At 33.1% G+C, this 17,763-nt stretch overlaps 1 protein-coding gene across 17 annotated transcripts in view; it reads left to right on the top strand.

The window, feature by feature from the left end:
• Nucleotides 1-7,986, top strand: part of LOC105224621 (ceramide glucosyltransferase) — a 147,024-nt gene extending 139,038 nt beyond the window's left edge. For 16 of the 17 annotated variants that reach the window (XM_049459723.1, XM_049459730.1, XM_049459737.1 and 13 more), the window contains 2 exons: nt 7,018-7,473; nt 7,551-7,986. In XM_049459723.1, coding sequence (XP_049315680.1) covers nt 7,018-7,473; nt 7,551-7,757 — 663 coding nt within the window. In that variant the 3' untranslated portion in view covers nt 7,758-7,986. The remainder of the gene's footprint in view (nt 1-7,017; nt 7,474-7,550) is intronic. The other variant, XM_049459738.1, reaches the window with a different exon arrangement.
• Nucleotides 7,987-17,763: the final 9,777 nt, after the last annotated feature.

Raw genomic sequence — 17,763 nt, 5'->3', positions numbered from 1 at the left:
GAGGTTTCAGACAAGGCGATTCCCTATCGTGCGACTTTTTCAACCTGCTTCTGGAGAAAATAGTTCGAGCTGCAGAAATCAACAGAGAAGGTACCATCTTCTACAAGAGTGTACAACTACTGGCGTATGCCGATGATATTGATATCATCGGTCTCAACACCCGCGCCGTTAGTTCTGCTTTCTCCAGACTGGACAAGGAAGCAAAAGAAATGGGTCTGGCAATGAACGAGGGCAAGACGAAATATCTCCTGTCATCAAACAAACAGTCGTCGCACTCGCGACTTGGCACACACGTCACTGTTGACAGTCATAACTTTTAAGTTGTAGATAATTTCGTCTATCTTGGAACCAGAGTAAACACCACCAACAATGTCAGCCTGGAAATCCAACGCAGGATTACTCTTGCCAACAGGTGCTACTTCGGACTGAGTAGGCAATTGAAAAGTAAAGTCCTCTCTCGACGAACAAAAACCAAACTCTATAAGTCGCTCATAATTCCCGTCCTGCTATATGGTGCAGAGGCTTGGACGATGACAACAACCGATGAGTCGACGTTGCGAGTTTTCGAGAGAAAAGTTCTGCGAAAGATTTATGGTCCTTTGCGCGTTGGCCACGGCGAATATCGCATTCGATGGAACGATGAGCTGTACGAGATATACGACGACATTGACATAGTTCAGCGAATTAAAAGACAGCGGCTACGCTGGCTAGGTCATGTTGTCCGGATGGATGAAAACGCTCCAGCTCCGAAAGTATTCGACGCAGTACCCGCCGCGGGAAGCAGGAAGACCTCCACTCCGGTGGAAGGACCAAGTGGAGAAGGACCTGGCCTCGCTTGGAATATCCAATTGGCGCCACGTAGCGAAGAGAAGAAACGACTGGCGCGCTGTTGTTGACTCGGCTATAATCGCGTAAGCGGTGTCTACGCCAGTAAAGAAGAAGAAGATTTTATAACTTATTGTTAGGCTTTTAAAACAAAAAGTAGTTTCCATAAATAAAAGAACTATATTAAAAAAAAAAAAACAAAAATTGTGTACATTAGTCAGATTCAAAGAAACTTTAATTACGTTTTAAAACTATTTGTTCACTATTTATGATTGAATAAATGTGTAAAAACAATTACTAATGTGTTAGTAGATATAATGCTAAAAACTATAAGTGTATAATTCATAATACATTCAAAAATTATTTACTTGAATTTGTGATTTTTTCACTTTAATTTCAAATATCTCAAAAACAAAAAGTCCCCTGTGGATATATGGAGAACAATCTCTAACCGCTCATCCCCATTTTATCCCAGAATTCGGGGGAAGTTATACAAAAGATTTCTCCTCTTTGCTCCATTTACATTTTTGTCGTTAAAAGTTGCCCACTTTATACCATTAAGACATCCCACACATTGACTTTGCTCTGTGCAAAGTAGATGCCGAGCAAGTTTATAATACAACAGAAACAAGGAATTGCTGATTCTGATGAGTGTTTGAGTTCTCTTTAATCATAATAAAACCGAATTTTTGCGTCGGTTTTTGACAACATAAACATGGCTCCACCATTTCACACCGGAGTCCAATCGACAGTCAGCCTAGTGGACTGAACATGATAAACCGGACTGTCGATTGGACTCCGGTGTGAAATGATGAGGTCATATTTCAATTGTCAAACACCAACGTAAATTTGTTTTTATTACGATAAGAGCACTCAAGCTCTCCTCAGAATGAGATATTCGTTTTGTTTTGTTGGATTATGCACTTGCGCGTCACAAACTTTGCACTGAGCTTTTGCCTGTTTCCAACTTAACAAATCTCTTTTCTACGGTTGATATCCCAGAGCCCAAATTCAAAATAATTTTTCAATAGTATTTTCAACACCAAATGCTTTCTAATCCATTTTTTGTAAGCTAATATCTCATTAACTAATACTTCCTTAGTTGCCAAACTTTTATACGTATCTTTTAAAGGTAGGGTCTGTACCATCTACTTATGTATCAGCCATAGTAATGCGGGTACGGGTTCTCTAGTTTCTACAACGTCGACGGGACCCATTTCGAACCTTTTCGAACTACACTGCATAGATAGTTAGACTACATCGTTCAAGCAATGAAATTTTATTTAATTGTTCAAATTTTGATTTTATTTGCATGCCACCGCCTACATTGTTATTGTAATTAATAATAACCCAACGAGTCCAACCGACGCACACTAGTCGATTTCATAGGCCAAAAATAAAATAATAAAAGTTTGAAATTTATCACTGTTTGTATCAAAGCTATTTTTTAAAACACCAATAAAACTAACGGTAAATACATTTTTGCTCTATCCCATTCGTAGGGACTACGAAAAGCGAGAAAAGGGAGACAATAGAAACACGGGGACTGTTCAGTGAAAATAGCTCAAAAATTATGTCTTATCATTAATTAAATTGCAATATAAAATCGTTTTCAATCCGCATAAGTCGAAATGACTATTGATATTAGAGGTATATGTTATGTAAAAAAGTGGTTTTTATGTAATAATATGTTGTTTTATTATTTTAAAACAACTATTTTATAAGTGCCCTTTTGAGTGGTATGTTTTTCTTTATACATCGGTGTAAGGTATACAAAAAGTTGTGATCCCTGTCTCGCTCTCTAATGAATCAAGTTTGTTTATATCAGTTAATGTTTTCTTATTCTTTGCTTTCGATTTCAGCTGCAACTTTTTGCAACTTTCTTTGTTATTCATGTTTTTCTACCAGGCATGCGATTTTTTGTGTGTTATTTTTTATAATTTTATTTTATTTACGTGTGTATTTTATTGGTTTTTAGCTTTTTTTTATCATACATATATGTATATATACATATATACAAATTTAAGTTATGGTTTTCATTTTATCATTTTCTCACTTTTATCAAATTTTTGTTTTATACGTACTTTTATTTAGGCACATCATATCGATGCAAACTTTCACGCCTATATAAAATATTATATTTTTGAATTTTGGTGTTTAGAAAATGTATGAAGTAGCAAATTTAACCAAACATCAGTGTCAGCTTATTAGAAACTTCGTTAACAAAAAACTTGATATTAACTTTTTAACCTGCTATGATAACATTTTAAAGGAAAAACAGTTATCATGCAAATAAAGATCTCAGAATCTGATGTTGAAGGTGAGATAAAAAAATTATTGGACCACATTGCGTCACAAATGTAATTGATGAACGGAATGAGTCCTCTAATTACCTATTATCAATAGGAATATGTGGCTTTGATGGTAGTTCTGGTCAGAGGGAATATAAGCAGAAATTTGGAAGACAATAATTTATTTGTCACTACATATGTTCTTATACAACTGGTAATAAAATCACAAAATGATGAAGAGCAGGAACAAATCTGGAAAAACTACAGACCTTCGTCCACCAGCTATTGTCGTCCTGTTCGAATTCAATTTCAAAAGGAATCTGTTTAAAAAACCCTAAATGCACTAGATTTGCGCTAGATCCTGCAAAGGAATCAACTTCAAAATATTCCTGGTATTATCTTCCTTCGTCAGTCCGTAAAATTATAATTCACGCTCCCGGTGTTATTCAATATGCACTAGTTTGAATTTTAGAGTTCTAATAAGAATCTGCTGAGTCAAGCAATAAGAACGTTAAGATGAATCGACTTCATCATACCCATACGAACTAACGGATCGCTACAAATAAGGACTTTCTAAAGCGGTTGCTTTTGAGCTTAGATCCGTTCATCACCAGTCAAAGAAACTATCATGCAAAAGTCTATAAATTTTATTAAAATCAGTTTTTGATTTAGTTGAATAACATTCAAAAAATTCCTTTTTTCGTTTATAAACTTTTGTAATTTAATATAATTAATTAAAATTTATTACCATCGAGGGGTGGCGGAGTGGAAAACGGGAGAGGAAGATTTTAAAAACCTTTGGCAAAAGTTTCACTTTTATATAGGTAGTAGAAGTATTTTTGGCCGCTGATTCCATACGAGATCGACCACTGTGCGACGTGAGATCTAAAACTGCCCAGCTACAGAAAGAAAAATTCCAACAGCTATGTTTTAAAATAACGCTATAATAAATGTTAAAGGTTTTATTTGTTAAGATAATACGAGTATAATATCGTTTTTAATGTGTTCAGAAGCGTATCAGATAAATCATATGTGCTGGACTAAGAATTAAAATCATGGCATACGCGGCGAAAAGGATAGAACTGCGAAGTGATCCATTCAGGAGTTTTACTAAGAATTTTCTGCCATTCATTATTGGCCTACGACTGGATAGTGTAGGTATATTTTAAAGTTCTTAACGACTATTGTCGACTTAATTTAGAATCGCATCGGAAATACCCTAAGAAAAAATTCGTTTGACCACAGAAACACTTTTCAAAATTCGATACCAGGATTTCATACCACAGAGCCATATTCCAATAAAGATCTAGCTATAGTTGTAAAAAGGGTTTCAGTTATATACGGATCTCTAATTCATTGAATTATTGTTTAACAAAACTAAGCATATCTGTAGCTTTCAATAGCATGGTATTAACATGAATACTAAAATTATACTAAGGGTCCATTAAAACTCTCATTTACAAAGTCAAGTAGTCGTTCTAAACTACAGTTTAGCATATAATAAAATATATATCCTCTGATAGAACAAGAAAGTTACACCGAAATAAGGACTAACGGATATGATAGCTTCCCACAAGACACATGGCAAATGAAATTCCCTTTGAACTTTTATGGAATAAGAATTATGTGCATTTCAAATAACTAAATTTTTATATATATTCAGATAAGTCCTTTTGGGTAGGTATATATGATAACGTTAAATAAATAAAGGATAATAACACAAATCCAAATGCACTTAAATTCAAATGAATCCTCATCAGGAACGTGGACTTTTTTTGAAGCAGAAGAACGTAATAAAAATGGAACACCTCCTCCTAATCTCTTCAGTTGATCACATTTGAATATTTGAAATTCGCTACAAAACTTGAGGTTTTAGCCACGTTTTTGTAAATCAATAACGTCAAATTTACAACTTTCATTTAGTATTAGAAGTCTTATTTATTTTGATAATAAAAACTCGTCGTATTTCAGTTTTATTTCGGCGGGCCTTTAGCGACATTTACCTCAGTGGATTTAACACGTTTTGTTAAAATTGGTGTATTTCAGAGCTTTCGAGGAAATGTGCTTTTTAGCTTTTTATGCTAGAACGTATACTTTCTCACTTTGAGAGGAAGGCAAAGAAATATGTATAATGTTTGGAGGAGAAATACTTTTCTGAACAGAAAAAGTGGCACCCCTCATTAGATGGGCTTTAACGTTTAAGGGCGTGCTTAGAAAATTTCAAAGAATCATTTAGGATTTTAAACAATTGAAAAAATTTTTATAATGACTAAACTTTTCGGTGAGCCGAGGACGTCGGCCGAATTCATAGAAGCCTTTGCGTGTCTGCATGCTAATTTACAATAGATCGAGTTCATCTACATTTCAAACTATCCACCGCAGTTATTTATCGTTGTGAATAGAATGTAAGGTTTCACATGTCAGTACAGCACATTTAAGATGGCAATCCGATCGCAAAGGCAACATGAAATAAAGCGATTTGACTCGGCTTTAATATTATCTATCTTCAATGCTCCTAGAACCAGCCACAAATTTATTGCACTGGCTAATATCTATAAATCTGCTGCTACCTTAATGTGTCAGATTTCCTGGATTCTGATAGCAACCTTCACATCAATGCTTTTGTCGATTATTTCGACGGGTCCCGCTTTCATGGCAACAAAAACAAACAAATCTCCCGAAATCGGAAGTAGTTTTTCGCAGGTAACACCGAAAGAGTTTTTTCAAAATTTCAATACTTATTTTTTTTACAAAAATTGATGAAAAATGCGAGTTTTTGCGAAACATCGGCTAATTTTATATTGTAAAATATTTTTTTTAAAGGCTTGAAAATAACTCTTCATTACCTCGTAAATGAATATTATGTACAGAAAGAGTATTCAAAATGTTGAAGTTTCAGTAGTTTTGAAGTTATAACGACCATCGACTTTAAAACGTGAGTTGTGGGGAAAACGGCTTAAAGTTTTATTTTTTTTTTATTTTGATGCAAAATGTTAATAAGAAAAGTAAAAAACCATTATTCTACTCATAAACAGGGTACATTATGTTTAGCATGAAGTTTGTAAGGAATCGTCGGAAATCCCATAAAATAAGTAAGTATGTGAATGATCAGCGTGACGAGTTGAGTCGATTTAGCCGCGCATGTTGTCTATCCATTTTTATATCCCTCATTTTTTGAGATATCAATCGAAAATTTTGCACACGTCCTTTTCTCCCCAAGGAGCGGCTCATTCGTCAGATCCGTCAATATCGGAGCACCGTATTATAGCCATAAAAACTAAATGATCAAAACAAAGATCTTGTTTGATAAAAAATTTTAATTTTTTTTTAATATCTGTACGAAATTTGTTATCGCTTATTTTCTAAAATAACGCTACAATCTGAAAAAAAATATTCAGAGCTGACCACTATAGCTATACACAGTAAAGGCTTTTTGGGTGTAAAAATATTTTCCATTTTTAATTTTATAAAGTAATTTAAAAGAAATATTGTATTTTAAATTTATAAAAAGTGTGAACCATTGATAACTTAAAAATTGACTTTCCCGTTAAGCATGAAATCTAAACGAAAATTGAAAATTTCCGCAAGTAATATAACAAAGTTTCTAAAGATTTAGCCATTGTAGCCACAATGCCGATTTCTTTCAGTCATAAATGTTGCAATATTGGCAAAGCTTGCCTGCAATCGTGAATATAGGGTGAACTCATTGATGAGTCAAAAATGTATCGATATGGTTCATAACCTTGGTAATGTTTATATCATATACCACATACGATGCCAAAAAATTTATGAAATATTAAAGACCAATACTAACCGTTTTTCTGCGCAATATGATGTGGTATAATAAATAGAATTGTCAGTTATTCAAACATTCAAAATAATAAGGGATTTTCCTTTACAGGTTTTTTTTGGTACGGTTCAATCGCGCATATATCTATCCGCTGATTTACTGGGCATCAATTGTCATACTGGAATGTCATGCTTGTTACGCAAATCCGTAATTGATGAACTTGGTGGTTTAAGAGCATTCGGCTGTTATTTAGCTGAGGATTTCTTTATTGCTAAAGCAATAAGAGACAAAGGTTGGAAAATGCGAATAAGTAATCAACCTGCAATGCAAAATAGTGGTATTTGTGATATAAGCAGTTTCCAAGAACGGCTCATACGATGGGCGAAACTACGTGTAGCTATGGTTCCAACAACAATTCTTCTTGAACCGCTCTCTGAGTGTATGGTGTTGGGAGCTTTGGCATCATGGTCTGCGGCGATACTATTCAATTGGGATCCGTTAGTATTTTACTTAGTGCATGTACTGACATGGTTTTTATCCGACTGGATATTACTTTCTATTGTACAGGTTAGATTTATATATTTAGAGGTTAAGATTTTATATATTTTAAAACTAATAATTACATTCTATTGTATAAATTTTAGAATGGGTCATTATCGTTCCATAAGTTTGAATTTGTTGTAGGTTGGCTTTTGAGGGAAATAAGTGGGCCTTATCTGTTCCTGCATGCCCTTTGGAATCCAGCAATAAGGTGGCGTAGGCGAACATATAAGCTGCAATGGGGTGGAATTGCGTATGAGTTGCCGTCAGTCAATATAAATTTGAGTACAAAACGTCTACTATTATCATAGCATAAGCTAACAAAACAATGTTATCTACATTTTAGTTCAAAGCTGGTGTTTCTAGTTTTGGTTTTCTAGGAATATTAAATAATTTTAAGGTAGGGTGTATATTTCTTCAACTAAACTAATTAAGAGAGTGTGCTTTATATGTATATAGACTAGTTGTGTCATTAGTTCATCATAATTAAATCCACCGTTGAAATAAAACATATATATCTTTACGATTTTTCTTAATAAATACTCATTATTTAAATTTGAAATTTCACACGCAGCTGATATAAATATGTGATTTTGTAAAGTTTCATTTAATGTCATTAAAATACTAGAAAAAAATATACAGAATGAACAATTTATTTCAGTTTTAAGATCAAGTAATTTATAATAAAAATTAGATATTCTGTTCTACTTATTTTCCAGTCATTTTGTACAGTGTATACCGTCAATGACGCACATAATGAGAACCACTTTTTATTCTATACAGCTTTTATTAATAATTTTTTACTCTGAAATTTTCATACAATTTTAGTAGAAAAAAAAAGATCTTTAAACAAAATTGAATTATGTCTGAACTTTATGTGTTGTAACAGTATGAGCATAACGGCAGACAAGTTATCCGTACTTCGATAATCGTTCGTCAGTACATACATTCTTATAGCACAAACAGCCAAAAACGTAGGCCCGTGGAACGTGTCAGCTGATTGCTCTCTCACAACGCAGGGTTGCCAATATCGATATACTGTAGTAATTATAAAAGTTGTCTTCAATATGTTTGAAATTTTCTTAAAATAATTCAAAATCAGAGTCGAATGCTATTATTTATAAATATACTAGCTGACCCCGCATACGTTGTCCTGCGTGAAATTATGTGTTTTGAAATGAAAAGAAAATTGAATTTACGTTGTGTTAAAAATCTTTTAATTTCGATTTTTCTAAATTTTTTTTCAATGTAACGCAGTTTGATAAACAACATTTTTTGGTTTCTATTCCGGATCGTAAATGTACAGAGAAGATGGTAACTGTCACGCACTCATGCAATCGTAGTTACGATAATTTGGCAAATTTAGCATAAACATTAGTGATGAGTTCATACTTCGTTGAAGTAAATTGACAAAAGGCAGGTGGAATTGATATCAAACCACTGGAACCGAAATTTGCCTATTTCCAATTCTTATCGAATACGATGTAAAATATCTTCGGCAATGTTATTTTGTTCGTATTCCAAAATTGACGCGAATTTGAAGGTTGATATGATATAATTCATTGTGTTGATGCAAAAATGTTTGAAGTTGTTCCACAATGGATCTTTTCACTGGGTTGTTGTGTGCTCAACGCTGATCGACTTCTCTTGCTGAATCGGCCATAAAATATATTTGCAAAAATTTATAGTCTTCATCAGGCATTGGCAATAAGGAACCTGTTCGATGATATATTTGACCCTGAATCTGCAAGAATATAAATATGTATTTAGATAATTGTGGCTCGCAAAATACTCCCAAAATACTTTATAGATCATTTCAAATTAGAACTAAATCTCAACATTGAACAGTAGCCTTCCATGACAGTTTCAGGTAGTAGGCTTTACCAAGTATTGGAACACTTTGTAAACACATCTACACGACACTGGCTCAACATATTTTGCACCAGCTATATGGTTGTAAAACTAAATAAAGTTGTTTGCCATTATACTTATATACCTATACTTGCCGTATTTCGAATTCTGCGGCCTAAGTTTGTACGTCTGGTTGGTGGCATTGTTAAAAACGAAAATCCAACTGAAAATAAAATTATCTCATATTTTTCTGTTTAACCATGTATACCAAATTGTAATATTGTGTAGTCAGCAAAAGTTACCAAAAATCGATATGAGGCGGATTTAACTTACCGTGATTAATAAACACTTATTAGCAAACAAAAAACTTCTTAGTCTTTAAAACAAAACGAACTTTATCAAAAACTTAATAAAATTTAGATGAAAATGATTACCACAATTTTTTTTAATTGAATGACGTTGACATTTAAATTGAATTACGTTTACATTCGTTACGCGCGTTTTTTAAAATATGCAAAATGAAATGTATATTTTTCAATCTTTCTGAGAGATTTTCTTAATATTTTTTTTCCATAAGAACCTTGTACAGAGTATTAGAAAACTACAAAAAAAAAAAATCAGCCAAATCGGTTCAGCCATTCACGCGTGATGCCGTGACAACGCATGTGTTGTCCTGCGTGAAATTATGTGTTTTGAAATGAAAAAAAAGTTGAATTTACGTTGTGTTAAAAATCATTTATTTTCGATTTTTTTAAATGTAACGCAGTTTGATAAGCAACATTTTTTGGTTTTTATTCCGGTGCGTAAATGTACAGAGAAGATGGCAATCGTAGTTACGATAATTTGGCCAATTTGGCATAAACATTCGTGATGAGTTCATATTTCGTTGAAGTGAATTGACAAAATCAAACCACTGGAACCGGAATTTGCCTATTTTCAATTCTTAACGAATACGATGTAAAATGTCTTCGGCGATGACTTTTCTTCGTGTTCCATAATTGACGCGGATTTGAAGGCTGATATGTCGAAATGACCATCGCGAAAAGTGTGCGCAATGACTCAAATCAAACTGAACGACGTAGTACATTTATTAATAGCAACCGAAGGTATTAGCAATCGTAGTTTTTCGGGTGGATTATGTAAGTTCGTCCTAAGGAATTAGTTGAGAACACACCTGGATGTCAATCTATTGGTTGGTCTTGCTTTCTGCGTACCTATTTCTTCGGCGATGCATTCCATGCATAATATCAAGGCATTTCCAAATAGAGCAATGTTCTCACAAACGAATCACTGACGCAAGTTGAGAAATAACTCGTCAATGTAAATTTTGTTGTTGGAAGTGTTTCCGCTGGCTGTACTGTACTCTCTGGGTTGAAAAACACTCTTTAGCCATTCTCCAAATGAACTGCGAAACGCACAACAGTCGGAAAAGTCGATTTCACCAAACTACAATATCAAACATTGGCATGAGCTTTGAATGTGAATTAGACAATAGTGGCGAATATGGTACGATCCATATGTTGTCGACTTCGATATTCACTACTCTAAGTTGAATGGTAAATGTCCTGCCATTGTCGTCTGATGAGCTACGACGATAGAGTGGATATCCATCAATTCCAGTTTGCGTTTCCGAAAGAAAAGCACGTGGATAGTGTTTCGTGCATTTATTGCAAGTGGGATTGTGGTGTCCGCAAGGTACATGCACCATATTGGTTTTCATCACTTCGTAGAATAATGGATCTTTCCCTGCATGAGGAATGTGTGCGTGCGGCAAACCTCTTTTTTGCAACTCAACAGAGTACATCCAGCATCTTACTGCACCATACTTGTATATACACACGTTGCTTCAAGATAAAGTCCATCAAACATCGTAGCTGTTGTATGAAAAGTCTTGCTGTATTATCGTGATGATCGCTTGCTGATTGATAGCGATCCATAATTCCACACATATGTAGAAAAACACCGTACTCGTGTGCACTCGTTAAAATTGAATATAGAACTTTATTTAAATATATGAAAATATTACACTTATGCAAATTTATAGAATGTTCTCAAATATTTCGTACTCGTTATTTTTACGTTGTTCACTCGCTGACGGTTGCTTGTTGATGTGTCCTTTTGGTTGCTGCCACTTGCTTTATTTTATCTGACACTTGTTGGGCAACAGAGTTGCCATCGCTTACACATATGTCATCGCATCCTGGGAGTCTCATGTAGTTCGTTGTTTCGTAACAAATTTCAATCTGTAATTCATCACTTCGTTTGAAACACACATAAAGTGTTTACTGAATAATTTTCAATAATTTTTCTTTTAAATAGCCGAAATAAAAAAGCAAGCGACCGAAATTGAACGATTTAAATAATTTACAAATCAAAATATTGAAAAACAAAACAGAAAAGAATTGTATGAAAAGTCACATTTTGGAAATATCCAATTTTTCGACTTTTCCTTATGAAAATTATATGGTTTTTTTTATATCTAACCCTTTCCAGATCCATAGCGAACAACTTCCGATTTCATGAAGATTGGTTCCGCCGTTCTCGAGCGTTAGCGTTACTAACAAACAAACAATCATTTTTATTTACATACTCGTACATATGTACATATGAATGTATGTATTCACAAAATAAAACGTTTGTATGGGAAAAAGAAAAGGGCTGTTTTTAGGGGTTTTCCGGCAACTTTCGTAATATTTTCTTACATAAGAACCTTCTCCTAATAATAACAAATACAAAAAAAAAAAATCAGCCAAATCGGTTCAGCCATTCACGCGTGACGTCGTGACAACGAAAACGGTTTCATTTTTATATATAAGATAAACTATTTTTAATAGTTTGTTTTCAGTTTTGATATTTTGTATTATAAAAAATTATAGTTGAAAACATAGATGTGCTCAAAACTATATATATGCGTACTGAGCAATGGCAACATTGTTCAAATGAAAACAAACAAAGATGGCTGATTTCTATGTTTTTACCAAGGGCTCAACTTTTAATAGCACAAACAGCCAAAAACCTAGACCCATGGCCCTCGCTCTACTCGCTTTACTGAACACATACCAAAAATATAATTACGAGTATAATTCAATATGCTTATTTGTCGCATCGTTCTACTTCTGACATATTCTTTTTGTTGCAAATTTAAACTTTTTGTTTTAAGTATTTTTAACCGTTAATTTATATTTATCTTTCCTTTTCCTCCTTTTTTGTTCTTTTCCATGCATTAGGTTTTCAACTTTTCCTAATAAATGAAACACTTTTAATAAATATAAATTACAAATAAGCGCTACGAACTCAAAAAAAGCATCAAGAATTCGTTAAACGCACAAGTTTACGCAATACAGAGTGTTGAGTGTATTTCAAAGCGAAAAAACGCATGCGGTAAATGCAATTTCCAATTATCTTATCGCGTTAATCAAAATAACAATAAGTTTGAGTGTAAAGGGGCATTTTATGCAATTGCAGAACCCAAAAGCGAGGTATTGTGTATAAATGTTTAAAAACTATTTAGTGATGTGTTAGTGAATATAATACTGAATAATATAATATAGCAAGTGTGAAATTTACGAGTATAATGCATTCAGAAATTATATACTTTAATTTTGAAGTTTTTGACTTTTAATTGGAATATCTCAAAAACTACAAGTCTCCAGTGGCTATATGAAGAACATTCTCTAATCGCTCATATCCATTTTATCCCCGTAATCGGAGGAAGCTATACTAAAGATTTCCCCTCTTCGCTCTCTTTTTACAACATTAGTTACATTTTTGTCTGTAAAAGCTGCCCACTTTATACCATTAAGACATCCCACACTATGACGTATATTTCTGTAAGTATTGAGAAAATAGTATGCTTGTATAGTGTCGGTTTCGGTATATATTAGGTTGCCAAAAAAAAATTTTCGCTAGTTGGCGCTGAAAGCGCGTAGTTCTAGTTTTATTCGTCGCATCGGGTCATGCCTTTTTATATTGGTCCTAAATATATGAAAAGTTTTCTGAGTCTTCATTTGTTATAAAGTTAATTTCAACATAAAAGAAAAAAACATAAAAAACTTGAATTGTTTATTATAAAGAGAAAAAGTTGGTTCAAGTATAAAATGGTATTGTGTAGAAGTAAACGCTAGTCCTGTTTCGACCTTTTTCGAAATACACTTTGTTGCTTCAAGCGACATGTCTTTATCTAAAACAAAAATAATAAATGAATAATAAAATAAAAATAATGAAATGAATTGTAAAATATTGAATTGTTAAAAATTTAATTAAGAAAATCTATTATAAAATACTTACCTTAATAATGCCTTCATAATATTAATCTATTACTTACCTTAATACTTATCTTAACATAAGCTAGTACAATGTTTAACGAAAGATAAGTACTTACCCCTTTTGTAACATGTAATTATATTACCACTAGATAAGCCGTTAGTTTAAGATTTAGGCTTAGCAATTAGATTAAGAAATAAAGAGCGCATTATTATAATTGAACCGTGGAAACGACCGGACGCGTTTTCATTTTTTATCGTAATTTTCTTTCGACAGGCAATTAGGCTTCTTTATTTTATTCGCGCATTCCCTAAGTTATATTATCGCTTGTCAAAAACGCTTGAGAAATTTCATGGCGCCCGAGCAGGGACTTAGTGCGTGAGCTAAGAATATATTTTATTTGACTTTCGTTGTCGTTTTAATTAACCATTATCGTTTCTAATTGCCTGTCAATCGTTCGGTTTTCGATCATCGGTAAAGTGAAGTGGGAACAATCACCTAAAACAAAGAAATAAAAAAAATAATAATAATAGTTAACTAAAAATACATATAGATACATACCTATATACATATGTACATAATCAATATAGTGGAAGTGACCAAGTTGTGCAGTGATAGTGACATCTAAATAAAGGAAGAAGAATTATAAAACATAAAATATAACACATAAAACTAGAGTGAAAATAAAAAGAAAAAGTGGCGGGAAAAGTATTTAATACTTACGTGAATACTTTGTAAAATACAGTGGTCAAATAAACATGCAAATATAAAAGTGAAAAAGAATAATTTCAACATACCTATATACACAAAATTTAAAGCAATATATATATACATATACATATAGACGCACATATACGCATGTACAGTGAAGTGGAGTGCTAACCCATATACATACGTACCTAAGCTTATGATAGCGAAATAAAAGAAAAAGTAAAAGGTAAGGGAAGTATCGTGGATTCAGAGAGTGCTATGTATTAGCACTCAAAAAAAGGAAATTTACAGTAGTGAAAAAATAAAAGAACAAAAGACGAAGTGACAAAATTTCGAAATTGTGCTGGGCTGGCGGACATATACATATGTATAAGACATACAGTACGAACTCGGTAATCGCAACTAATAGAAATCTAGGTAGTTGCACTTATTGAGGTTGTGCACCCAGCGAGGAAAAATATATAAAAAGAAATATGACAAATGAAAATCGTTTATGATATATGAAGCATATTTTTTTTATAAAAAAATTGACTTTTTAAACATATCAGGTATTGTTGTCTGCACTTTCTTCTTATTAAGGATTTTTATAATAGCCTTTTCACGAAGCTCCTTCAGAAATATAAAGTCTTTTATTGGAATATCGTTTTCCTCAGCCCACTGAATGCATGTGTTAAAAAAATTGCAAGCAACTGATCCTTTTATTTTAGGAGGTGGAATAACATCCACTTTGCTATCATCAGAATTTTCAATTTCTACGGCTTCTTTATCAACTTCTTGATAAGAAAAACTTTCGTGCATCCATTCATTTAGCTCTTCATTTGTGAACGAATAATTTGGTGCAAGTTCTTGGAGCATTGATACATTCATTTTCAATTTATCTTTTTAGAATGCTGAGAGGAATATCCTCCTCTTCACTCCACTGAACATCTGGTTTCTTAACATATTCCAGCACTTGCGAATGGGGCTTGCTGGCACTTTTTCCCATGAACTTGCAAGAAAACAGATAGCATGTCTTAAGTTGAATTCTTTTAGTTTTTCTACCAGATGAGTGGTTTTATTCCCTAATAAATGTCCCAAAAGGCTTTTTTATAATAGACTTTTGTTAAGTTAATAACGTTTTGGTCCATTGGTTGGAGAATCGCGGTACAGTTAGGTGGAATACACATAACGGTTATCATTGCATCATCACTTTTCCATACATTTCGTATTTCTCACCCCAAGATTAAACTAGTCTTCGAAAAACAAATAAGTCATCCACGAGTTCTTGTTAGCCTTGTAGACAGCGGACATTTTTTTTGTAAATTTTTGAATGCTGCAGGGTTTTTTGCTTTTCCAATGACAAAGAGCTTAACTTTGTGCGTACCCGAAGCATTTGTGCATGCGAGAAATGTTATTCTCTCCCTACAAACTTTCCGACCAGGAGCAGATGATTCCTTGAAGCTCACCAACGTTTTATCTGGTATATGTCTGAAAAAACAATCGGGACTCGTCGGCATTATAAATTTGTTCTGCAGAAAGATCAAGCTCGTTAATTTTATTTCTAAAACGTATTACAAATGGTTCGACGGGCGCTGTCTTATTGGAAAGCTTCTCTCCACAAATTTTCAAGTGGCGGGGGCCATATCGCTTTTTGAAACTAGATACCCAACCATTACTTGCATGAAAACATCCTGTCTTTTTTCTTTTATTTTCTCATGAAGCTTGCGAGCTTTTGCTTTGACGATATCGATGGATATAGCCACATTTTCACTCCTTTGTATCAAAAACCACTTGTAGAGAGCCTTTTCCATTCTTGGGTATTCACAAAATTTTAAGGTTTGCCTTTTTCTGGTCCAGCTTCCATATTTGTGGCACATTTAAGTATACAAGCTTTTTTCTTCTTTATTCTCGTTTTTGTCGACTTGTGAACTTTATGATCAATACAAAGAGCTTTTGTAAATACACCACTCTCTAGTTTATCCAAAATTTCAGTTTTTTCTTTAATTGTTAGTTTTATTAATTTTTTGACCACCACGACTTTTACACATAAAACACTACTGGCGTGTTGCAAAATAAACTGATAATAAGTCATTTGTTGACAATTGCTCTTACATCCACACAGAAACAATAAAGTCGACAGAGCAACGGTAAAATAACGATCAGTTTGTGAATACATAACAAAAAATGCCATAAGATGAAAACGACAAAAAATGAACTGAAGCAAAACATATTTAGATGTAAAGTTGTAGTTATTGAGGTCAATATTTTTGAGTAGTTGCACTTATGAAGATTATAATGCTATGTTTTATAGTGTTGCAAGAATCGAGGTGTTGCGTGTATCGAGGGTTGCGGTTACCGAGTTTATACTGTATATATATGTATGTACGTTAGTATATAACTAAAAAAACAAAATTTTTAACAATTTGAAAAAAACCGGTGGAAAATCTTAAAAAAAACCTGTTTAAAGTGCCGTACGGAGAAAGTAACAGTTGGAAAAAGCCGTTCGAGTACGATTCAAAAACTGTTGAAAGTGCCGCAATCAAAATAACCGGTAAAAGCAAAAGTGCCGATATAACTAATCCGTTGCTTCTACATACATACAATCACTTCGCTGCCATCAACCCGCTGCTGCCACAACTAATAGAAATCTAGGTAGTTGCACTTATTGAGGTTGTGCACCCAGCGAGGAAAAATACATAAAAAGAAATATGACAAATGAAAATCGTTTATGATATATAAAGCATATTTTTTTTATAAAAAATTTGATTTTTTAAACATATCGGGTATTGTTGTCTGCACTTTCTTCTTATTAAGCATTTTTATAACAGCTGTTGCGTCAAGCGACAAAATATATATTTAAACCTAAAACTAAAATTAAGAGAAATGAAGTATAAAAAATTATAAATATTGAATTATATTAGTATTGTATACTTACCCTAATAATGTTATATATACTTACCTTAATCTATTACTATAAGTTAACAAAATGAACTACTCACCTCTTTTTGTACATACCTGTATACTTCCATTCCAACCGTTTTTTCCCGTTAGCTTTAAGATTTAGGCTAAGTCATCTAGTTGCTAAAATAAAGAAACGAATTCTAATTAGACCGGAATCAAGATCGCACGCGTTTTCTTTCGTTCGCTAATTTTCGTCACAGTATCGTGAGTTTAAGTGCAGGCAATTGGTTATATTTTAATTCTAGTGATTTTACGTGTCCCGACTATTTTTTTTTATCTCAAAAACTCTTGAGAAATTTCATGGCGCCCGAGCAGGGACATGAGCGTGATTAGAAAATTAAAATAACTACATACAATTATAATACAATATAAAATATTTTTTTTTCGAAACCAATTGCCAAATATCGTTTTCGGTTTTCGGATCTTCGGTTCTCACGGTTAAGTGAAGTGACAAGTTAAAAAAAAATATTATAAAAAGGATAAAGGATCCAACTATAAAAACATATATATTGTTACAAAAAGTAGTATTAAGTTGTATTTGTATTACTATAT

Source organism: Bactrocera dorsalis, chromosome 6 (genome assembly GCF_023373825.1).
Source record: "Bactrocera dorsalis isolate Fly_Bdor chromosome 6, ASM2337382v1, whole genome shotgun sequence".
Lineage (NCBI taxonomy): Eukaryota > Metazoa > Arthropoda > Insecta > Diptera > Tephritidae > Bactrocera > Bactrocera dorsalis.
The sequence above is the reverse complement of the archived record's forward strand: the minus strand, read 5'-3'. Positions and strand labels throughout refer to the sequence as shown.